Below are 24,373 nucleotides of genomic sequence, written 5' to 3'. Positions count from 1 at the left end.
TATCGTCCCCCCTCAAGGTCGTTGGTGCTGAGAAGAAGGAAGCAACGAGAAAGATCAGCGTCGATGTCCGTCAGTGTTTCTCTCCAGCTGTGAGCAGCAGGCCTGTCCCTTCCTTGCTGCTTTTCTTTCCAAAAGTAAATTAAAACTCTCACCACAAGTTGGAAGTAGACTGAAATAACTCTTGTTGGACGGCGTGTGATGGGTATGGTAGGAGAAATAGGAGGGAATGCAGAAGAGAGAAGGAACTTTGGTCACAGGACCTCAGCAAATGTGCTTTTTGAGCTGATCTTGGAAAAATGAGTGGGATTTTGACTGAAAGCATCTGGAGGAACTCTAAGTGGGAAAAGTGGCAAGAGCCAAAACACAAGTGGGAGAGTCCCTAAAGATTTAAGAAATTTAGGAAACTAGCTACTTAATTTACCTAGTAGGTAAGAGCTGGATTAACAAGGGCCTTGCGGATTGCTCCTAATTTGAGTCATTTCATGGATTTAAGGGAGGTTTCGAAGGTTTCATTTTTTTTTTGGTGGAGGGGGTGGTAATTAGGTTTTACTTGTTTACTTAATTTTAATGGAGATACTGAGGATTGAACCCAGGACCTCCTGCATGCTAAGCGTGCGCTCTACCACTGAGCTGCACCCTGCCCCCGAAGGTTTTCAACTAAAACTGTGACATGAGTGAATTCGTAGACTTAACCTGAAAGATGGCTGTTAGAAAAACCCTTAGGGGATTTCACAGTAACCCAGGTAACTCTAACTAAGATTGCAATCAATGGAAAGGATAGAAACTGCCCGTAAATTAAAGGTGGGGAGAAAAATGAAGATGGATTTTGTATTAATCAAATATTCAGAGAATACGTATGTTGCATTTGTCCTGTCTGGGAAAGTTACTTTACCCGTCCCCCCACCCTGAAATGTTAGTCCCTTTTCCCGAGTCGTGAAACGCGTACCAGTGATCAGACTCAAGATTGTTTTAGGTGGTTTCCGACGCAGCCTTAAGTAACACTGAATCATACTGTGAAAAAGGTATTTTCTTTTCAATTCTCTTTCAGTACTTCTGATTAACACCGAGAATAAAGACTTGGTTTTGTGTTGACTTCTTTACCACCTGCCTAACATTTGTTCTTTCCCCCCATTTTATGAAGAGAGAGTAGGTTTGGACTTTGAGAGGAAACAGTATTGAACTAGAATTGAACGGGAACATTTGTTTAATTTTACTTTTATAGTTTAAAAGCACTGTATTCTGTTTTTGGCAACTGATACTCTATTCTGCGGATGGTCAATTTAAAGTAAAAGTTTATGGGAAAAAAAAAGTTACTGATTCCAAGGATTGTGTTAGATATATAGCAAGTGGCTCAACGATCTGGCAAAAATAAAGATGGTGGTACGTGAGTAACTCATGTTTGATCAGCCCTGCTCTGGTAAAGGTCTGTTTGGAATTGCCAGAACTTTCCATGTTCAAAAGATTTTTTCTCTCCACTGAATTCACCAATGATTGAAATCATGTCTGTGTCACTGAGAGCTGGCCTGGTGGCTTTCAGAGAACAGGATGCTGTTAGATGTGCTCCACGTCGGGGAACAGCAGTGACGGCCTGTTCTCCTTGGAGCATAAAATCACTGTTCTGACCAGTACAGACTTGTAGTTCTTTGCGGCGCTGTACCCCGATGTAAGGTAATGAAATTTCTGTCTCATGACAAAAAGATTTTTTTTCTAAAGAGAACATGAGGTCCTGTTTCTCAATTCACTTCCAGATTGATTCTAATATATCTAATGACCTCTTTTCTAAAATTAGCTTCACCAAGGGCTTGATTGATTTCAGGCTCTTGATAGATTTAATTTAATGTTCATTCTCCGTTGTATTATTGCCAAGCCTGAGTAAAGATGATCAGAGGTATGACTAGAGAAAAAAAGCAAGGCCAGGACCGTCCTCTGGGGTTCGAGCATAGAGCCGCTTTCTCCCTGAGTTGGGAAGCAGGGCCACACGTGGACTGAATTGCTGACAGACAGACCCTAATGGCTCTTTTAATGCAAACGATTGATTCTGGAGGCAGGAAGCTGCTGGAAAGGCTGCCCTGAAACTCTGCATCAGCACACTCTCGGCATTCTTGCTTTTTTCTTAGGAAAAATGCTCTCTGGACTGTTAAGCCATGTCTGTGGCTTTATGCTTAAAGCACAAATTTTTGAGTCACATAAATGAATTCAAACATGGCTCTACTGTATATTAATGCTAGGCTGTGTGGCCCTGGGTAGTTATTGAACCTCTCTGAGCTCCATGTTTCTCAGCTTTAAAATAGGGATGCATTCGTGTCCCACGGCAACCATAATCAGTTACCACAAATAGGCCGCTGACAACAACAGAAATTTCTCACAGGCCAGAGGTAGTCACCAGTCTTGTTGTCAGCCAGTCCGTTCCTGCTGAAGGTTCTCGGGGCGAATCTCTTCTTGCCTCTTAAAGTTTCCAGTGGCTCCAGGCATTCCTTGGCTCTGGCTGCAAAACTCCAATCTCTAATGCATCCTCCCATCCGCTTCTTGCCTTCTTCCTGTGTCTGTCCCTCCTCTGTCTTTTATAAGGACCATTATCATTGGATTTAGGGCTCACCTAGATAATCCAAGGTGATCGCATCTTAAAATCCTTAATTTAATTACATCTGCATAGATCCTTTCCCACATAAGGTTACATTCACTAGTTCCAGGAATTAGGCTGTAGACATACATATTTTTTTTTTAATGGAGGTACTAGGGAATTGAACCCAGGACCTTGTGCATGCTACGCATGTGCTCTACCACTGGGCTATTTCCTGCCCCCAAGACATGTCTTTTTGAGAGCCACAGTCAACTCACTACAAGAGATCATTATATGCTTACATCACAGATTAAATAAGAAAATGCTGAGCAAATAGGACGTGTTCAAGGAACATTAGTCATCACCATTTTTATGATTATCAGCTTCTTGGTGTTACCATTCTCATGTTTACTTTTGGTGGACTAACGGAATCTAGCAGTGCACTCTGTTAGGATTAGATCTAAGGGGCAGATATAAGACTAAAAGCTCCAGTTGCCTTTGAACATTTCTAGTGACAAAACCTGGCTTCTCTCCCCAAAGTGGCTTGGAAGTCATGGACCTTATCAGGATAAATGCACATCGTAGAACTTTAAAGAGACAATATTTCTTGTCATTTCAGCAGACAAGGAAGGTCGTTAGGGATCAAGGATGCTAAAGAAATACGAACAACTCTGTAAAATTTGGAACGAGGACTACGATTAGATAAAACGTTTTATTTGAAACTAAAATAAATAGAGAGGATTTCTGTGCTTTGGATGCGCCCTCTTTGAGCAACAGGTTCACTTGATTAAACGTGAAGTCAGCGAAATCAGTAAAGCGTGACTTCGGGATTGTGGTCTTTGATTCTAACTGGGGGGGTCGCACTGCCAGAGACCCGCCTGCTGGTGGGAGGGTGGAAGGAGCAGGGGCCCGCCTCCGCCGTCAGGCAGCTCACCCTCTCCTTGGCTCTAACTCCAAGCTGTAAGCTGCTGAAATGCCTTTCCATTCTTCATTAGAGATGGCATTTGTCACCTTCTGAAATTTTTTCATGGTCATTCGTAGGTTCTTACTGTCCTTCCTCCTACCCCAGGTAGGCCACACTGACATATTTCGTACAGATCTTCAGTGTAACAACACTCCAGGCCCTTTCTGGGAGCTGTGGGTGATGAGATGCTGTCTGCTGGTTTCTTTCCTTCTGCGGATATGGTCGTGGACGTGGACGTCTGTCTGCCTGGGCATGTGACCAACTCCTAGAGGCGTGGTCTGGCTGTTGTCACACTGTGTAAGGAGGCACTAAAACACTTTCCATATCTCATAGTCTACTCCCAGTTAGAGAGAGCTAAACAGTGGACCAAGTCGCAGCCACTGCAACCAAAGAAATGAATGGAAGTCATTCTCTTTCGCGTCTGTCAAAGGGCCCCAAGGAAGAAGCGGGCTTACTTCTGCGTAGACTCATCGAGAAAGCTCTGCGCGTGGTTGCTGTTACGGTGCTTCCTGGTCAGTGCCTGCTTTTCTGGAAGCTGATACAATGATACTATGATGACATGATACTGAGGGTGACAGTCTGGTCTTTCTAATAGAGCAATATGGCCAAGAGGATGCGTGTTTGCACTTGGGGGCCTCTTCTCACAATGGCCACCAGGGGGCGCTGCTTGTATTAAGAGATTTCAGCATCAGGCGGAGAAGTACATCCTGCAAAAGTGGGGTGCCTTCAGAAGGGGCATGGCTTTTCGTGTTTGAAACGCTTTTCCTCCCTTTACTTCCCAGACGTCACTTATTCAGCCTTCACGATGGAACCCACATCTAACTCTCCTGGCCAAATCAGCTTCCCTTCTGTCCCTCCATCGTACAGGCGCTCTGTTGTGCACTGTTGTGCACCTCTGCTAAGCCCCGCCCACGGCTTCCCAGAGCCCCCAGCACCTGCTCTTGCCTGCTGTAGACTTGTCGGTAAACACACATGCCCTGAAAGGTCGCCAACATGACTACTGTTACTCGTACTATTGTCAGCTAACCAACAACTCTGAAGATGATTATTTTAAAATCCTGATAAGATTCCACTAACCATAATAATCTTTGGCTCCCCCCTGTTGACCAAAAACAGCACTAAACTGAGTCAGTAGGTTAAGTCCTTCAACATCGAATCAACACACCACTTTCTAGTAATTGCTCGGGCACTCTTCCGAAGCACGTTGGTCCAAAGGAAGGTCTCAGAAGCCATGGCTGGCCCGTGGACTCACCACTCCCACTCTCTTCCCCCTCCCCTACTCTTGGCAAAGTCACCCTCCAGACACGGTGACCCTGCTGAAATTCTGTGGGCCTCCTTACAGGATTGGCGCTATTATTTCCATGAGCTGTGGACAGGACGTGCTCAAAACAAAACAGTTTAAAAGTGGGGGTTGCTCTAAAAAATAAGTTTTTTAAAAAAATTTTAAGTGGGCTGGGGAAAAGGGAAAGGGGGGTTGCTAGTCAATGGGTATCAAGTTCGAGTCTGTAAGATGAGTAAGCCCTAGAGAGTTGCTGTACAACATTGTGCCTGCAGATGACAATGCTGTCTGTACACAGGGTAGGTCTCGTGTTAAGTGTTCTTATCACAATAAATAAGAAAGAAAAAGAAAAAAGAGAGGGGGAAGCAAGTGGCTTGTTTCTTGCCCTGTTAAATCATTTACCTTTTGGTCTTCCACACGCGGAAAGTACAATTCCATTAATGACTGCGATAAACAGAATATATATTTCCAGACGCCAGGAGTCCCCCAGAGGCCATGATTCTCCCTTTGTGTTTTCAGAATCCAGGCACACAAACTGTTAGAAACTGCAGCAGTGAGACTGAAGCCTAAATGTGTAAAGCTAGTACTTGTGGGTGTGTACGTGTGTGTATGACTCAAGTGATCCCAGTGCTGTTTTATAAATGATAGGATGTATCTTTTGTGGCTTCAGAAGACTCACCATGAATGTGTACCTTGGGGCTGGCTGTATTTTTGCATAAAAGGGGTACAAAGTGAAAAGCCACCTTCTCTTCCTCTTTGATAGACTGTAGTTTTCTCATTGAAGGTCACTTGCCAATTTACCAGTGACTGCTTCAGCGCCTGGTGATGTCAAGTGGGATGCGTTCATCTGAGGGAAACTGTCGCATCCCATGTGATAAAGCTTTCAGTCCACCCCTGAGCTTTTCCGAGCCCTTGGATGCAATGAAATAAGTTCTCGTGTTTACTGCTGGGGGTCGTCAGGTTGCAAACATCAGGTTGGAGACTCAGGAGAAGTTGCTTCTGTGGGCTTTAGTTTCTTATCTGGATTTATGATTCCATATAAATTTTAGGATTATTTGTTCTAGTTCTGTGAAAACTGTCCTGAGTAATCTGATAGGGATCGCATTAAATCTGTTGATTGCTTTGGGTAGTATGGCCATTTTAACGATGTTAATTCTTCCAATCCAAGAACATGGGCTATCTCTCCATTTCTTTAAGTCATGTTTAATTTCCATAATCAATGCTTTATAGTTTCCCATGTATAAGTTTTTAACCTCCTTGGTCAGGTTTATCCTAAGGTTTTTTTTGTGTGATGCAGAATTTTTTTCTTTTTTTTTCTTTTCCTTTTCTACTATACCATTGTTAGTACAAAGGAATGGACGGATTTCTGTATGTGAATCTTGTATCCTGCTACCTTGTGGGATTCGTTCATCAGCGCTAGTAGTTTTTGTGTGAAGTCTTTAGGGTTGTCGATGTATAGTATCGTGTCATCTGCACAGAGTGACAATTTTACTCCTCTTCCAATTTGGATCCCTTTTGTCTTATCTGAATTCATGGAAGGACAATGCTCGTTTTAACCTAAAGGATCCACCAAACCCACCATTATGGTGTTTATGGATAAGCTTTGCTTAAGAGGAAATCATCTTTTATTTGAGGTTTACATCAGGATGTAAGCCCTGGGGGGGGGTGGGGGGGTGGCGAGCGCTCTGTCTCCGTGTTCACAGCTCTAACCCCAGGCCTGGGACGTTGCCTGGCACAAGCTCGCCTTCAGGAAATAGTCATTAAATGGAGAAAATGTCTTCCTTCCCTTTCCTTTCCTTCTTTCCTTCCTTTCTTCTTTTCATGCTTCTTAGGAAGGAAAAGTGGGAGGGAGGAAAGAAAGTTGACCTTTTAACACCTCGTTAAGCTGAACCCGCTCACTGGGGTAACAGTGCTCAAGCAAGCTGGAAAATTTACACTTGAAATTTCATACTGTGTGTGATATTTCAAGGCCAACACTTGTCAGAGAAGAAAGTCCACCCAAGTCACCATCTTTCCATCTAAAGATCCCATGTCAGGGCTGACTGGTGACCCTCTGGTGAAGAGTTCAGTGAAGTGTGTGCCAGCGGATCACCCTGGGTTAAGAGTGAATGGGAGGAGGGGAAGGAAAGAAATAGGGTCTTGGGATGATTCTTGCCAGTGGTTTGCCTGTGGGGGAGGGCGAGAGAGTGCGGTAGCCATAGAACGTTCCAGGCTGAGAGAGGTTGTATTTTTGTTTGATACCTGGGAGAAGCTTCTTTGCTGCTGAGGGGAAGGAGCCGGTAGAGGGGAGGGGAAGGTTGGATGGAGCAAAATTCGGGAAGAGATAAGCACACAGAGATGGTCCCTGCTTCTCACCCAGGGGAGAACGTAGGGAGGCTGTGAGTAAATATTTAAAAAGAACAACAGTAATGCAAATAGTGCCAAGGTGCTGAGCCAAGGAAAAACCCGTTGCTTCTGAATGGTTTTGGTAAGTCTGTTTGCTACTTGTTCATTCCTTTCCATTCATCTGCTCGTGCTGACCCACAGACAAGCAGGAAGAGAAGCTAAATTTCAAGAAAATACGAAAATCTTACAATTGGTGAAACTCTCACTGGAAGTTGGAAATCGACGGCCCATTTTTCAATCCTTATCTTTTCATTGACGGGCAGTCTATTTACAATGTTAGTTTCTGGTGTAGAGCAAAGCGATTCAATTAAACATATACATACATATGTGTATTTTTTTTCCAGATTCTTTTCCTTTCCCTTTCCTTATGAAATGTGTCTCCCTCCTGTTCCTTTTTGCTCTCGAATAGTAAACAGGATGACAATACTTTGCCTAAAGGATAAACAGGAACATCCTCTGTTCTGTCTTGCACTCTTTTCTTCTAAAATGCTGGGAGCCCAGCGACTTCTAGACCTGCTGGAGGGGGTTTTCTGTTTTGCCGTGACTGTGGCGGCCACCCAGCAGGGAGAGGGCACGACTGCCCCACTTGGTGTGTAGCTGTCAACCCTGGAGGTCCCTGAGCTGAGCTCACAACCAGCGCTTCCCTCTTTATTGGGTTTGACTGTGTCCCGGGCACGGTGCTGAGTGCTTCATTTGGATCACCTCATTCACTCCTTCTCATCCTATCAGGAAGGGATATACTGTCATCACCCCCATTTCACTGAAATGGAAACAAAGCTCAAAAGGTCATCTGCTCAGGGTCACAAATCCAGGGAGTAACAAACTCAGGCCTGTGGGACAGCAAAATGGTTGTACCTCCAAAGAAAAAGCAACCAAGTCTTGCTGTTACCGTCCCATCAGCCAGCTCCTGCTCCATCAGTCACTGTGGGGTGCACATCAGGGCTCATGGGGGTGACCAGTCTGGGTTGGATGGAGACGAGGAGTCAGTGGGAGAAAATCCTGCTGGCTTCTGACTTGGCTATGACTTCATCACCAAGGAAAGAAAATGGGTTTAGTTGGACCTCCATTCACTACTTGATTTCTAAGTTTTTCCTCTTCCCCCTGCCTCTTCAGAGTGCTTCTGCCTCGTTTCCAACATTGCTTGTGATTCACTGCAACCTTTTAAAAAAAATATTGGTAGGGGGAATGTGGTAGATGCCAGCAACAGCTCTTCCATCTTCTTCTTCACCCCAAAGCCCAGATACCTGTCACTGGTCTTCTGTGTGTGTGTGTGTGTGTGTGTGTGTGTGTGTGATTGTTCATTATTTAAAAAAAAAGGAAAACTGAAGGTGCAGTTTTCATTCAATAAATATCACTTGAGCCTTAAGCAGTTTTGGTGCAGAAGGTGAAGTCCATAATTTTAAAATGATGATAGAAATTCATCAACCACGTAACCTGTTTTCACACAGTTTCAGTAACTGCAGCAATTTCCTTGAACTAAGAGAAAGTCTGAAACTGTGGAATTGCCATTTTAAAGGACTTTCTCTTTACTTGGCCTGAATCATCTGCTGCTTTGAGCATCAGTGCAACATAAGGATACTTAAGTGACCTGCAGCTGTCCCAGCCCACAGCCATACCCAGCTTCCACTGAAAGTCTGTAAGCTGGTTGGTGGCCTTGGCTTTAACATCCAGCAGCAGCTCGCTGGAACCCTCCCAAGCGGGGTCCAGGGCTCCCACCACCCACTCAGGTGGACGCTTCCCGGGCCACCCAGTCTGCTTTCTGGATCCGTAGTTAGAGCTTTTAGACCCTAGACCGAGAAGGAACCTGAGATCATCTGTTCTAACTCTCCAACTTTATGGACCAGAAAACTTAGATCCAGAGAGAGAAGTGACAAGACTTGTCCCAATTAGGGTCAGAGCCCAGACTCCATCCACTGCTTTTCCCACCACATCCCGCTGGCAAGCAGGTGACACAGATCCTCCTGCAGGACTGCGGTAGCTTCCTTTGTCCGTAGCAGAAACTGGAGATAATAGCAACGCAGACTTGAAGCATCCACAGCCTGCAGTTTAGGGTTTAAAGAGAAGCTGAACATTATCTTATCAAGTTAATCTTTTGCACGTAGCCCTGCCCCGCCCACTCCTGCTGGGTTTAAACCTTGCTTTGTCCTCTCTTCCTTTCACCACCCTGAGCTTGGGTGCTTTGTAACAAGGCTAAAATGATAGGTTCGGCTGCTCCCCTCCTGGAGGTGCTGGCAAAGAATGTAGAGTTGAGATTTGCTCAGTGAGATAAGGTTTGCTCTCCACCCTTTTCAGCTTTCGAATTGATTCGGAAAGCACATTTGTAAATGGCTTAAAAGCCTGCCATTTTCATGTTTGGAAAGCAATTCATGATTATTGTCAAGGAGATTTAACTTGGAATGGTTAGAACGTGGGTGGCTAATTCCTGCCACAATTCAAAAGGGGGAGAAAAGGAACCAGAAAGTAAGACAGAACAAACACTGAAAGCACGGCTAATAGCTCGGTGGAGAATATTTTTTACGGAGCTGACTTTTGAAAATCACACGATGGACCCCATTTAATCATAAACCTTGAAACATGAAAAGCAGTCCCTTGTGGAAATTTACCTAGGATGTCTCACTAGCTTCTCTTCCTTTTGAAACTCTGGCCCCTGGACCGTAACTGGACTTTTCCTGGTGCATCAGTGTCACTGCTGGGCCCTCTCATCACTGTCCTGGGCTGCGACACTGTACGATTTAAGACCTTCACGACGTTTACGGTCCCCAGCGTGGACTAGTCCCAGGTACTGTGGATACCGATGCCCCTTAGTTTTGTTAGACTGTGTCTCGCCGTTCCTTCGGAGGTGGAGGGAGCCTCGTACCTCTAAGTCAGTCTGACCCAGGCATGAACCCTGGGCTCCATGGCTGGTGGAAGGGAGCCAGTGACTCTTTCTGCCTCACCTCACTCTCGACCTTGCCAATTCATTCCAGTCCCAAGGCACTCTCTCTTTCGTTGGGGTGCTGTGTACATGGGACTGTACACATTCCTGCTTTGAGCCTTGACTTGCAGGCCTGTAATATACACTCTTTGGCACTTCCTCAGAACGATAATGGTAATAATCATAATAGTTTTATTAATAATACAGTGAAAGAATGATGAACTCTACCATTTATGCCAATGCTTTTTACATCGCGTGGCTTTTGTTATGATAACTCTACAAAGAGGTCGTCTTAGTTCCACTGTGCAATTGAGGGAAATAAGGTTTGGAGAACTCAAACTCTGAATCCTGTCCTAGGTGCCAGGCTAGAATCCTGAACCCTCATCCCTGCCCCAGGGACACAGTCCGCAACCCATTCTGGCGGTGTGAGAGTCTCAGCAGGCTGGCTGAGCTGCTGGGACCACCACAGCAGAAGGGAGGGGACTCTGAGCAGGGACAGTCTTCTGGTTTCAAGCGGCTGTTGTCTCTTCCCACTGGCCCCGGGCAAGTCAGAATTACACTGCTTCTAGTTGAAGGTCCCTGCCAGTTTAGTTTTCAGCAAGTTCTTTAGAATCTTGCGGAGAGGGGCTATGGATAGTGAAGGTATGAAGCCCCCTTGTGTAAGTCGCTCCCATAAGCTTCAGAGATGAATGAATCGGGTGCTGCCTCTGTCTGGCCCAGCAGAAAGTTGCCTCTGTGGCTTCCCAGGACTTGGCTGTGATCAGAATAGTTGAGGTTGCAAAATGAGTGCCCTTTGGGTACGTGAGGTCTTATTATATTATTTCAAATGTGTTTACTCATGGAAAAGGACCGGGGCGGGTCTATGGGGCTTGTCTCACATTACCATGGGAGCTAACTTCAAAGCACAGAGGACGCATGCCAGCACGCCCATCCCTCCGTCACCCAGGGAACATTGTGTGACCCTCCGGCAGGAGGAGTCAGAAGATTTTTTTTAATGATACCACTTGTAAAGGGGACAGGGAGAAAGCAAGCCATGTCTGAAAGTCCTTAGATCTTCTCTCTTCAGGTATAACTAGCTCACATGTATTGAATGCGTACCATGTGTCTGACCTGGTGCCAGGCACCGCCGTGGCTGTTGGATCCTCGTGAGCACTAATTCACGTAACAGATGAAGAAACTGAGCCTTAAACATTTTGCTTCAAGTCACAAAGGTAGCAAGCATTTCCACAGGGACAAACAAACTTGGCAACCTGCTTCCTGAGCCTTGGCCCAACTGCTACACTCACTATACTGCCTTCTGCTAAGAGTAAGATTTATTCTGACCTGAGAACAGTTCAGTCAGACATAGAAGCCTAAACGGTGTAAGGTATGATATTAATGGAATATTGACATTATCCACATGCTCTGCAGGAAGCTGCCGATGAGGACGCTGCCCTAGACGGCAGTGAAGGGTAATTTTCTGATGCCTCTGAATGTACCAACCAAAGAGTAATCTGCTTTGAGGCTGCACCGCTGCCAAAGGGAGGGACATGAAGATAGAGAAGGGCTTGGCAACAGCACCTGGAGTTTTTAAAGAACAGTGTGCCTGTTTCCGAAAGGATTAATTGTACAATTCAGTCCATGCCAGCAAGTGGGAAAGATGCTAGTAAAGAGGAGGCCACTCTAATTAAGCGAAAATGAAGAGAAAGACGCTGAAAGAAGGGACCTCTACAGATCACAGATGGGGGATAAAAGAGGTCATGGGTTGCTATCAAAATAGACTGAAGTCCCGAGCTCTGGAGTAAAAGTAGCACCAGGAGAGGCAAAGATGCAAGTTGATAAAGAGCAGCAGGGCCTCAGGGAGAAACGCTCGGCCGGGTTGTATTTTCCACTTTTTAGCTTAAGAAGCACTGATCAGCTCTGTCCTATCCATTTAATTGAGTTTATAGACCTGAGGGGACTTACCCATCTGGAAATAGACAAGTGAAAAGATTGCCATGAATCCTTGGCCTGGAAAACGGCCGAGTCCGTGACCTGGTTTCATGCAGCTTGGGGTTCAGTCCTCCGTTGCCTTTCATCTACGAGGGTTCTCCTCCTTCAGGCTCACTTTCACTGGGGAACAATTGCTGAGCCTCTGGAGAGGTTACAAAGAAGCCGAGCAGGATTCAGACCGGAGGAGGAGGAGGAGGAGGAGGAGAGGAGTCTATTTGTATTACGAATTGACGGATTGATTCCACAAATCACTGAGTTCCCGTGTAGAGACTGCTGTAGCTTAAATAAGTAGAGGGAGGGTCCTGCCCTCTGCCTGGGTCTCCGGGTTCTTTCCGTCCCATGTCTCTGCATGGGATGGCGCTGGGAGGCAGTTCCACTCCCACCAGCCTCACAGTCCCCACCAAATTCTCACACTGGTCCGGAGAAGCAGGTGGCTCGTTCCTCGTGCAGCAGCGATGTGCTTAGACTGTCAGCTTCCAACGGATTTGAGAGCAAGTGGCGGGGGGTTCCACTTGGAGCCACGTCCAGGCTGAAAGCGTGTCCTAGGGTGACCGCCTCATTCCTGTTAAACCCAAAGTAGCCTCTTTTCTGGGGGCATTTCGGTGTTCACCAGCACCCTTGTCCTGTAAGGACAGATGCTGGGCCAAGGAGTTACGAAGGAAGCCAGTCATGAGTCCACACTCCAGCCATATGTTTTAGATCCAAGGTGGATAGGAGAGTCCCTTCTGCCAATGAACACTTCACACAGTAAACACATTTTTAAAAAATTCTCTTATCAAATTCATTATTATTTCAACTGTTTTAAATTCCCATCAAAATGCAGTTTCAATCATCACCCTAAAACAAAGTGCTAACACTGCTAGCTGCCTTCCACGACTGTGATCCAAGGAAACATCTCAGATTTTCATGTGAAGGGCAGACCAGCTCTCAAAGGGGATGTTGTAAGGTTGCCTCACTACACTCTGCCATGTGCCAAATATTTTTCTGGTATAAATCCACCTTTGGAAGATACAGGGTTTGCTTGGCACACGTTTGGCTTTCAGAGTTGGATTTTAAAAGCTCAGATCCTGTAGCCAGAGTAGCTAAATTCAAATTCTGGTGCTGCCACTTACTGCCTGTGAGTCTAGGAGCGACTCGCCTAACTTCTTGGTGCCTCAGTTTCTTCTACTGTAAAATGGGCATGATCAGAGCACGACCTCATAGATGGAGATGCACACAAATGATAAATATTGAGTAGAACTGTGCCCGGCCCAGAGTAAGCACTAGGAAAGGGCTTGCTTTATTATAAGTACCATTATTGTTTTTATTACTGTTCACTAAGCATTGACTACATGGCGGGCATGAATCAAGTCTGCACAATGTCAGCTCTTATAGACAGGGGAAGATGTCACTTAAAAATGAAGTCCAGGGTGGGGCAGGGGTACAGTTCAGCGGTAGAGTGCATGCTTAGCATGTGCTAGGTCCTAGGTTCAAATCCCAGTACCTCCACTAAAAATTTTTTTTAAATTAAATTTATTTTAAAAAGTCCATCTAAATGTAACTTCAGCTTGTGTGTTAAGAAAGAAAGCCCCAGAGTGCAGTAGTAAGGACTGAGGTTCGGGGCTGTGAGGCAGGCGAGGCCTGTCCAGGGAGCTTCTCCGGGCAGTACCATGTCTGTGCTGAGCCCGGATTATGGGCCCTGCTCTCTGTTGGTCTTTTCAGGTACTCTCCTCCCACCGATATCCTGGCAGGTGTAAAGGATTATCTGCATGTTACAGCCGATTCTATGGAGGCTCAGAGAAGTTAAATGCTTGCTCAAGATCACACAGCTTATCGGCAGCAGAGCCTCGATTGAGCAGGAGTCTGTCTGACTCTGCGGCTCACTGTGAGCCTTTCTGCTGCACTCTGCCGCTGCCTCTCCCTCCAGGCTGCCGTTGGGACGAGGATCTGCTTAGACTCGGACCATGTTGTTCAGTACATCCATTGTCAGTACCTCTATAAATAAATCCAAATATAAGGAGGGACCTCCGTAGTTTGGGTAGCCAGACTGCTCTGCCTTCTGTCTCCAGAAACAGGAAGAAGAGTCCTTGACGCCCCCTTCTTTTTTTTTTTTTTTAATTGAAGTAGATTTGATTTACAATGTTGTGTTAGTTTCTGGTGTACAGCATAGTGATTCAGTATACATATATATATATATTCTTTTTCATATCCTTTTTCATTTTAGGTTATTATAAGATATTGAATATAGTTCCCTGAGCTGTACCGTGGGACCTTGTTTGTTAATTTTATATATAGTAGTTTGCATCTGCTAATCCCAAACTCCTAACTTATCCCTGCCCCCCACCCCCCTTGGCAACCATAATTTGTTTTCTATGTCTGTGAATCCATTTCTGTTTTGTAAATAAATTCATTTGTATTGTTTTTTTTAGAGTCCACCTATAAGTGATAATCATGTGATATTTGTCTTTCTCTGTCTGATTTACTTCACTTAGTATGATAATCTCTAGGTCCATCCATGTTGCTGCAAATGGCATTATTTCATTCTTTTTTATGACTGAGTAGGATTCCACTGTGTATGTACACCACATCTTCTTTCTCCAGTCAGCTGTCGGTAGACACACAGGTTGCTTCCATGTCTTGGCTGTTGTGAGCCCCTCTTCTTTACTTGTTCAGACTGACACCCGACTGATGGCTCTCAGGCTCACGCCCGCCTTCACCGGCCAAGACCAGAATAAACGAGGGCATTTCTCTGAGATGCTGACCCCTGCGCGACATATTGTGGAAGCATTTGCTCTTCTGCAGGGAGCTGTTGTCAGGTGCTCTACAGTTCTGTCTGCTGGGGTGGGGTTGGGGGGATGTTGGGGTCCATTGGGTACTTTCTCATGCCCGGTGCCTGCTTTCCTCAGGCTTGGAGCCCCCCTCCCGCCAAGGCTCTGTTGAGAACAGTGGCTCCTCCGTCTTCAGCCTCCTCCACGTTGTTGCTCATCCTTCATGTTTGGTTATTGATCAATGTGATCATATTCACCTTCCTTCTTTCAGAAAAACTTCCTAAAAACTCTCTTCTCATCTGCTCAAAGATCTCCCCCCACTTTCTCCCTGTAATTAATATATTCCCTTTTACATTGTTTTGTTGTCATTCCACTTGGACTTTGGGAAGGAGGGAAAGAAACACATGTACGTGCTGTTTCTCAATTACCATATTTTCATCTGAGCTTGTGTTTGTTTTATAAGGCAACATACTGTTACCAGCAGCAGCTTTCAGATGCTTGAAGGCCAGATTAATGATTCATTTTGTTAATACTTCACAGACAATAGCAGACACCTGTGGGGACTTTTATTCTTCCTCTTTTAAGATTTTCTGGGTATCAGCATGTATGACAAATACAGGGGGGAAAGGGGCCTTATCTCCTCCTCAGTCGCACCGCATCCCCACATCAATTTACTGCTTCACACTTAGAGCTCAGAACTGGTCCCCTTCTCGCCTCTGCTGCAGGTTTGAAATTTCTCTTAAGAAAACGCTGGGTTACATGTCCAGCTGTTACTCTCCAGCGTTCGTCCTTTCAGTCTGTTGTCCATTCAGCGACTGTGGCATGCACTGAATTCCCAGGAAACTAATAATTCTTGGAGATTCCCTTGATGATGGAAGTTGAAAGAGAAAAGAGAGAGAGAAAACGCGGGGAGTCCCTCAGCAGCCCATCAGTAATAGGGATGAATTCCTTAGAGGCAGAACGGGGAATCGATGAATACAGGCCTCTAATAGCTAGAAAGCGCATCATTTGTTTCCCCAAAGACTGTGGCATCTGCCAAAACATCTGACTCCAGAAGGCACCCCAGAGGTTTAGCCAGATTTAGCGAGAGGTGGCTAGCAAGGAGTCTGGGATGCAAGCTGCCTCTTCCCTGCCAAGCCCCTGGGGTATGACTGAAGGTCATCCCCCTCCTGGTGCCGACTGGAGCTGGTGGAATGTTTAAGCGTCCCCAGTCAGAGTCTTGCTGCATTCAAGCCATTCGGTCATGAGCAGATGAACCCGAGGGACTGATTGGAGCATCCTAGGTCATGCAGTATGGGAGCGGGTGGGCGGCGGAGGACCCTGACCATCCGGGGAGCCCCAAGGAGTGATCATATTTGAAAAGGCACATTCATAATCATGGAAGCCCACTCTGTGCTTTGTCTCTGGTGGACACCATTTATATAGATATTCAATACACAAGCCAGACAGGCTAAATCGTAGCCTCTCTTCAGTAAATGCTCCAGTTGTTTGGAGTAAAAAATGGTTTAGATTAGCAGCCGGGCACTCTGACAAAGGTCCGGAGGGAGTTAAGGGACTTGCCAGCACCATTAGCATTTTTCTCTTCTTCGTCCAGCCGCCCTAAAATATGTTTGTTCAAAACAGAGGGAGAAGAAAAACTACTGGCAGCCAGTACCTCTTAAAAGGAAAAAAAAAAAAGTTTTGCTTCTTTGGTAAACATAGCAATTAAAATGAGGCTGTGTTGTGACAGACTACTGAGCAATTAATGCCTAGCTGAGCTTTCTGCTAGATGCTTCTGTGAAAGCCACTTTACTGGGGTCGGAGCGGCCACACCTTAGAGCAAAACAACCCTCCAAACTTCCTGCAGCACGCTCCACTCCCAGGAGCCCAGAAACCAAAGAAAACATTTTTACTTTGACTCTCCGAGAGTTAACACTGGAAGAATTAGCTTGACAGAAAGATCTCGACATTGAACATCCTACTGGGGATTTCATACTTTCCTCATTTGTAAGCAAAATCTATTTTCCACGAGATATTTTTAGTGCAAGCATCCCCTGCTGTCCTATTCTCTTACAGTATACCATTAGATCTTGAGGCCATTCCAAACAGGTCACGTGACTTCTAAGCATCTCTCCGGTTCCCTCCTAAGTGACTAGTCTCTCAGGAGTCAGGGAACACTAGACTGTTAACTACCGAGGACCTCAAAGTCCTTCCTGAAGCCTTGAATTCTTACTGATAGGCTGTGAAACTGCTTTACAGCTGCTTTCTCTAAGAGATCAGCTTGGCGGAGCTCGCTTACTGACCTCAGTAATAGAGATATTTTCAGCCCTGCAAGCCGCCTGTGTAAATATAAAAATGTATTAGGCTGCAAAACTGCATGTGTGGGAACAGAACAACCCTGCTATTGAAAGGAAATCACAGGGGGAGCACTGGTGTCGCTCACATGGGTTTGGTTAACGCGTGCATACTTTTGATAAATTGTTTTGATTCAGTGGACTCCACGTTTCAGATGAGCCAGTTTGATTGCTGGAACTTATGAGCTGTGAAAAGTAAAACCCCAGTCATTTAGGTGGCTAGCAAAATTTCCTTCTGAAAGTGTTTACGTCTTTTTAAAAAAATCAGTAATTTTCACCCTTTCTATGACACTCATTTGCCTTGGAAAAAATATTAGGGTGAAGTCAGTTTCTAAGTGGTTTAATGTATAAAAGAGTGATTTATTTGAGTGTCTGAGGGGGAAAGATATATTTTATTCCAACCTCTGAAACTAGAATTGAGGAGAGTCATTGTCATGAACAGGAAACATGCTCTCGCAATGAACTGAGAAATGCTCTCTGGGCGAAATGCTCTCCTGTTCCTGAGTGTGTTCAGTTTCAGTGGATCAAATCTTTCCCATCTCTGCATCCAAGCTATTTGGCGGCGATCAGATGATCAGAGCTCAAGGAAGTGATTGGAGAGCGAGCTGGCTGCAGCTGCAATGTAGGCTGTTTTCAGGGACAAGGAGCCACTGTTTTTCAAACATAGCATCAACATAGAAGTTATTTCGTAGGCTCCAGGATGCAGCGATGGGCTGCACTGCCAGCATTGTTCTGCTTCAAGCTTTTCGTTCTGTGGTCCAGAGGAGCTGTCCACACATTTGTAGACGACGCCAGGAGGAACCATCCCACGAAATTTTGCCTCTGGAAAGTGACGATGAAATGAGTAGACCCAGAACCCTCATCATAATGGTATGCTGTCTGTGGAAAAACAGCCTCCGTTGATTGCACTGTTATTATAGAAATGAGGTTGCAATTTGGGGTTTGGGTTTTCAGCTTTAGGTAAAGCAATGTGTGACCTAGTGTTTACTACTGTGCTTTACTGTTTGGGGAGAATCTTTCAAAACTATTTCATGTATCATTCAAAGAGCTAGTTTTCTTTCTCTTAGGTCTCTCGTGAAAATGTGCAGTTTATCGGTCTGTTGGAAATGCTTTGCTACCTAACATTTTGTATGCTGGTATTAACTTTTTGTGAAGAAACACAGAGCAAATTGGGAAGTTTGGCTTAATTAAGTGGATTGGATTTTATAACTCTAATTTGAAACCAGAGCCCAAATAGATATTTTTGTATCACATGTAACCAATCAAGTTGTGTTGATGTTGGTGGTTAGATCTTTAACTTCAGAATATTTGAGGCTTCTATTTCTGACTGCAGCGGAAATGCCTTTCCAAAATGCTTAACTTAGGCATAAAATCAGAATAAAGTTTTTGAGAATATTGTGGAATGCGTGGTGTTTTAATTAGAGAGCTGTTTCTTGCCACTTGTCAAATTACATTTTTGTCTGTGCTTTAATTATAATAGACAGTGTTACTCCTTCTTTGCATATCTGTTTGATCAGCAAGAAGGCGGCAGAGGGTAGAATCTTTCCTTACTTTAGGTTCCAGGAGAGATCTGCTTAGTCACTGAAATCTCATATTGGGATGGAGGTGGTATGTAAAGTTTCCAAAACTGGGGAGGCATTGAAGTCTGCGTGGTTTCAGCAAAATCGACCTTTTTTCTCTTAGATTTCAGTGTTCAGTTATCGAGGATGTAGTAAATAATGAATGATAAATACCTGTTACACTGAAAGTTTTTAAACGAAAGTCATTTGGCTTGGGCTGTGCCGCTGAGTGACAGAATGCGACGCTGTAACGTTCTGCACCAACTTCTCTAACACGTCACTATTTGATTTTCAGAAGCCGATACTGTTTTTCAACTATTGGGCTATGATCATCTCTAAGAGGAAACAGTAGGAATAATTTCTACTCATTACTCCCATAAATTTTCGCAAATTAAATTTAAAAGGATTTTGAGACATTGGTGTCTAAGTGTGTAACTCTGGTTAATAACAGTAACACGTTCTGTAGCTATATGTATCACTCGTGCCACCTCAGTCATTAAAACAGTCATGTTTTTCTAATTTTACTAACTAAATTTTGCAGCTAGAAATTTGCAAAAAAAAAGTATTTAAAAGTAGCTGAGACATAAAAATAATAATTTACTTAATAACTATACCCTGGTTTTTCAAAGATCCTTTTAATTCATTTGATGCCTTTACTGACATTAAATGAGGTGATGATGAATTTACTGAAGAGGAAAACAGGGTTCGGAAAGATCAAATACCTGGTTCCCATCACACAGCTGCTAAATGCCAGAGCCTCAGATCTCCTGTAGATCAACAATTCCAAAAGCCAATATACTCTGTTGTTCACTCTGTTTATATTTCTAAAGAAATAATGATAAAACTGATAAAACTGAATTTTTATGAGACATCTAATAGAAATCTTGGACCACTCAGGGCAAATTATGCTCAAAGTTATCATGCATCTTGCAAGTTTCTTCTGGGCCACTTGAAATTTCACATATTCCACAACTATTTATTGATGACCCACTAGGGGGACCAAGCACTGTTCTAGGTACCTGGAATCCATCAATGAATGAACCCATCAAAGATCCCTGCCCTACATAGCAAAGTTTCATGGTCATAGTATATTTTGCAAATCTTGTTATGGAAATACTACGTTAGGGTGCTGATGCTTCGTGTACAAATTGAAGTCAATGAGAGTATTTCCTATTTTCCAACACAGTGGTTTGAAAACATTAATGTGTTTCAAAATCACCTAGGAGTTCTTACTGATACAAATCCTTGGGCTCCTGGCCCCAGTGACTCTACATCAGAAGGTCCAGAGTGGCACCCGGGAATCTGCACTGGTAGCAAGCACCCCCCCAGTGATTCTGATGGGGGAGCACCGTGGATGACACTCTGAGAAACATCACTCTGGAAACTGATCACCTAAACCCTTCACCTCTCACCCTCCTTTAACCTCATCTTCTCACTCTGGCTATAAGCTTCTGAACAAACTGATTTTTTTATCCTCTTACTTTCCCATCAATCATTAGTCACGAAATTTTGTATACTGATTGTGTGTGTGTGTGTGTGTGTGTGTTTTTAAGATCACAGACTCTTGAGCCAGGCTGGAGTCCTGACTTCACCCCATATCGGCTGTGTGACCTTCTGCATGCTGTTTAACAACTCTGTGCCTCTCTTCCTCATCTGTAGGAGAGGTAACACTTCCTGCAACCCAGAGCTGTTACGAGGGTTTTATGAGGTAAAGAATGTGTAAGTGCTTGGAATCATGTCGAGGCATATTAGAAAGATTATCAATAGGAAGGATCGGGGACATCCTAACTGAAAAAGTGACATATGAGGAAGAGACTCGAGGGAGGTGAGGGCATGAGTGAGTCAAGCCGCTCTCTGTGGGGAAAGATCTCAGGCAGAAGGACCAGCCAGGGTGGAAATCCATGATATGGGAAGAAGTGTGGGGTGTTTGCAGACCAGTGAGGAAGCCAGAGTGGCTGAGTGAGCTGAGGAGGAGGTAACAGAGGGAGATGTCATGGAGGTAACAGGGGAGAGATCAGAGAGGCTTGGCAGGCTCGGCCTTCTTCCCAAGTTAGAAGGGAAAGTGTCGGAGGGAAAAGACACAGAAGTTGAGAGCACAGGCATCAGAATGTCAAGGCTGATCCTGTGCATGCTGCTCACCAGCTGTGTGATCATGACTTGTCCTCGCTGATGAAACAGAGTCACAGCCCCTGCCCTGCAAGGTTATTGTGAGGATTCAGTTAATACTTGCAAAGAGCTTAGAACAGTGCCTGGTGGGGAGTAAGTGCTGTGTTAACTCTGGGCTTGTTGATCTGGGTGGCCCGGAGCAGGGGAGTGACAGGAAGTACGGCTCCAGAGGGGCCGAGGTTGAAGCCGGAGACCATTAATCAGGAAGCTATTGCCATGAGCCCAGCAAGAGACCTGGATGCGCGTTGTTGAAGCTGGGAGGAGTGGTTGGATTCAGATAGATTTTAAAAGTAGGACCCATAGGATTTGCTTACAAATTAAATATAAAGACTGAGAGGAAGAGGGGGATGAGGGATGAATGTATGATATTTTGGGTTTTTTGTTTGTTTGTTTGGTTGGTTGGTTGGTTGGCTTTTGGCTTGAACAACCAGAGGACTGGGTTGCCATTCAGAAGGGAAGACTGCAAGAGATTTGGCAAGTGAATCTAAGTTCACTGTAAGACATGTTAAGCTTGAAATGCCCATTAGGTCTACACATGGAGATCTTAAATAGGAAATTGGATATATAGGTCTGAGTTCCAAGGAACAGTCTGCAGAAGAGATATAATGCCTGGCCCAGTATAAATACCAATTAAGTGATTGACGAATGAATAAATGATCTCTCATCTAATTTCCTATAATATTTACAGTGTGTCAATCCATTTGTAGTTAATCATATCTTTAGCTATTTCATTGAACTTCTAATTGCTTATTTACTTTATTGTTCATACATTTTCCTTTTCATACATTTTTCTTATCTCACTGGTAGATGAAAAACCCCACGTAGGGAGAAACTAAGCCCGTTTTACGCCCCATTGGTGCCCAGCACAATTACTTTTATGGCCTAAAAGCTGAGTATCACTCATGATTTGAAATTTTGAAGCAATTGTCACTGATGCGAAAAACTCCGTCGATAAGGCTGCCTTCTTAATTCTCCATTGAAATGTCCAGGGGTAAGTTAAGAATGGAGAAAGCTGCTACAATAAGTACAAGGGTTTGAATGTTGATATTCTTTAAAAGGCTTTGACACCCAAGTCGTCATTATGCCCAAGACTCTCATCGTGGTGGTCCAGTTCTGAGTCGTCACGCAGAGATCAGCTTTGGGCTGGTACTCACTATAGTCTGGCTGCTTAGTCCAAAGTGGAGAGGTGTGGTAAACATCAAAATAAATCATTGTAAGGCCCTTGGCCTTTACAAGGGACACATGAATCCTAACATCTGAGACTATTATAATGGCCTATTGCAATGTAATCGAGTTTATCAGGGAAAAAAAGAAGAAATTCCTTCAAAGTTCTAATTTATCTGTCACTCAGAAATGTTTGCTCTGATGGGAGAATTAACAGAAACCTTTTCATGAATTCTTTTTTCTTACATCTTTTATAGCATATTTTGTTGAAGGCCTCAGACAGGGGTTAATGTAGATCTGCGGTTTTCTAGGGAATGTCTATACTTCTGATGTTCATTTACTAATCGCCAACCCTGGAAGTTGGCTTCTACTTTAAGGCCTATTTCCTCTTCCCTCCAAAAAAAAGAGTATTTCTCCTTTTGCACAATGGGGTAGAGATGAAACAAGAAGATGTCAAGAAACAAGTGCTAGGCAGACGGCTTATCTCTCTCTCCCGATATGACCAACTCCCACGCACGACGCAAGGGTCTCAACTCAAGTGCAAAACGTTTTTTAAACCTACAAGCACTTTGGGGTGTCTCTGAAACAGTAGAAACCATAAAGTTTAAATGTGCAATTGCCAAGGATCTGGTGTCTATAGCATCCCAAACGTGGTTTTGTCTTTAGTTTTGGTTGAAGACAGAGGAAAATAAAATAGCCTAACTTGTGGTGAGTTGGCGAGGTGAACTCTTCCCTGTGAGTCAAGGATGTGCACTTATAGGATGAGCATTTCCGAGCCAGGGAACTTCAGTTGCTGCCCGGAGCCCTGCGTGACAGGTCACTCTTTGGTGGTTTTCAGGTCTGGGGCTCTGATGAACCGTGTGTCAGTCCCGCCCTCAGTCTGCTTTCGTATGCCCTGTGAGCTCAGAGTGGTTTCCACTATTTTAAAGTTTTGTAAAACAAAATCAAAAAGGAATAAAAAGAAGGCTATACAACAGAGACCATATATGGCCCACAAAGGCTAAAATATTTACAGTCTGGCCCTTTATAGGAAAAGTTTGCCCACCCTGTTCTGGTCAATGATGTGGGTTCAATCAGCAAGGGATTTTTTTTTTTTTAACTTTGACTTTTAGTGTTTTTGCTTTATGTCTAACTAGATACAAAAGAACTTGGGTTCTTCTGGGGGGCCTTTTGTTCATCTGAAGGTCGGAGAACTGTTCTGATTCAATGATGAATTTTAGATTTGGAGTCAGAAGGCGCAGTCTGCCACTTAAAAGCCCGTGTGACCCAGACACATTGCTTCATTTGTCCGGGTTTGTTAAATGGGGACTGCTGTCTGTGCTGCCTGTTGGAAGCACCAGAATGTTTATATTTATGAAATCACTTTGTAAATGAGTGAGTGTTTTACAGGGGTGAAGTCTTGCAGGGAGGGGGCTGACGTATCCGCTGTAGGTCACTGTGCCGAGGAGAGCTCACCATCCACTGGGTGACTCGTCCGTGATGTCAGGAGATTACAATAGGGTTTTACAGTATTTGTTCCATATCTACCCCAAACGGGTGGTACAGTGAGTGTGGCCAGAAGAGAGGGTCCATGAGGGTGTTGTTCAGTTTCTGCTTGATTAGCTTTTTGACTTTCAACAGATCTCCACATTTGTGTCCCCTCCTGTTGAATAGGCATAATAATTCTTCCTTCCCGGTCAAGTTCTCTGAGAACCTGGAATCAGGAAGGAAGCTAAATGAAGGAAATGAGTTATTTATGAAAACAGTAATGCCGTATCTTTGGAGCATACATTTGTTTACATTTATGTCCTACAAATAAGATCAGGACCAGAGAGAAATATACTGTGGGAACTACTTCAAAGGAAATAAAGTGATCTCTCATCTTACTCTACAGTAAATATTATAATTTAATATAACTTTATTACCAAAGGGATTTTTAACATGTTTTGCCCAGTTTCAGCTTTATACATGTGGAGGAAATGACTTCCAAACATTCTAAATCCTGAGTTAATGCTCTTATTTCGTTTCAGTGAGGTTGAATTTTGAAGATGCTGATGTAAGATTCCCCTGGGAAAGGAAGCTTGTGTAATGGAGTGTGATTTAAAATGGTTTGCCATAGATGGGTGTAATGTGGAGCTTAAAAGCACAGGGAATCTTTGGCAGTGATGTTTTTCCTTGTGAACTGAATTTGAGCTGAATCCCAAAGCCACAGCAAATGGACAAATGAATTGAATGGCTTCTCCATGGGTAGGAGAATTAATTGAATGTAATCAAGGCTTAGTAATTAGCAACACAAATCTTTGAAGCAAAAGCTTACTAAATTCAGATTACATCTGGTATCATCTTGTCCAG

The 24,373-nt window shown here is 44.2% G+C and overlaps 1 protein-coding gene and 1 pseudogene across 6 annotated transcripts in view; one reads left to right on the top strand and one right to left on the bottom strand.

Moving 5' to 3' along the window:
* Window positions 1-24,373, top strand: part of DOCK10 (dedicator of cytokinesis 10) — a 241,667-nt gene that overhangs the window by 35,527 nt on the left and 181,767 nt on the right. Inside the window, exon 1 of one of the 6 annotated variants that reach the window (XM_074364396.1) lies at window positions 17,536-18,023. The exons of 2 other annotated variants lie outside the window; for them this stretch is intronic. In XM_074364396.1, the coding sequence (XP_074220497.1) occupies window positions 17,862-18,023 (162 nt within the window). In that variant the 5' untranslated portion in view covers window positions 17,536-17,861. Of the gene's footprint in view, window positions 1-17,535; window positions 18,024-24,373 lie in introns of those variants that run through there. 3 more of the 6 variants (XM_010948870.3, XM_074364397.1, XM_010948871.3) reach the window with 3 other exon arrangements.
* LOC141577659 (COMM domain-containing protein 6 pseudogene) lies at window positions 8,502-10,105 on the bottom strand (annotated as a pseudogene).

The sequence above is a fragment of the Camelus bactrianus genome, chromosome 5, assembly GCF_048773025.1.
Source record: "Camelus bactrianus isolate YW-2024 breed Bactrian camel chromosome 5, ASM4877302v1, whole genome shotgun sequence".
NCBI classification, from domain to species: domain Eukaryota; kingdom Metazoa; phylum Chordata; class Mammalia; order Artiodactyla; family Camelidae; genus Camelus; species Camelus bactrianus.
Note: the sequence above shows the minus strand (reverse complement) of the source record. Positions and strands in the feature narration are given on the sequence as shown.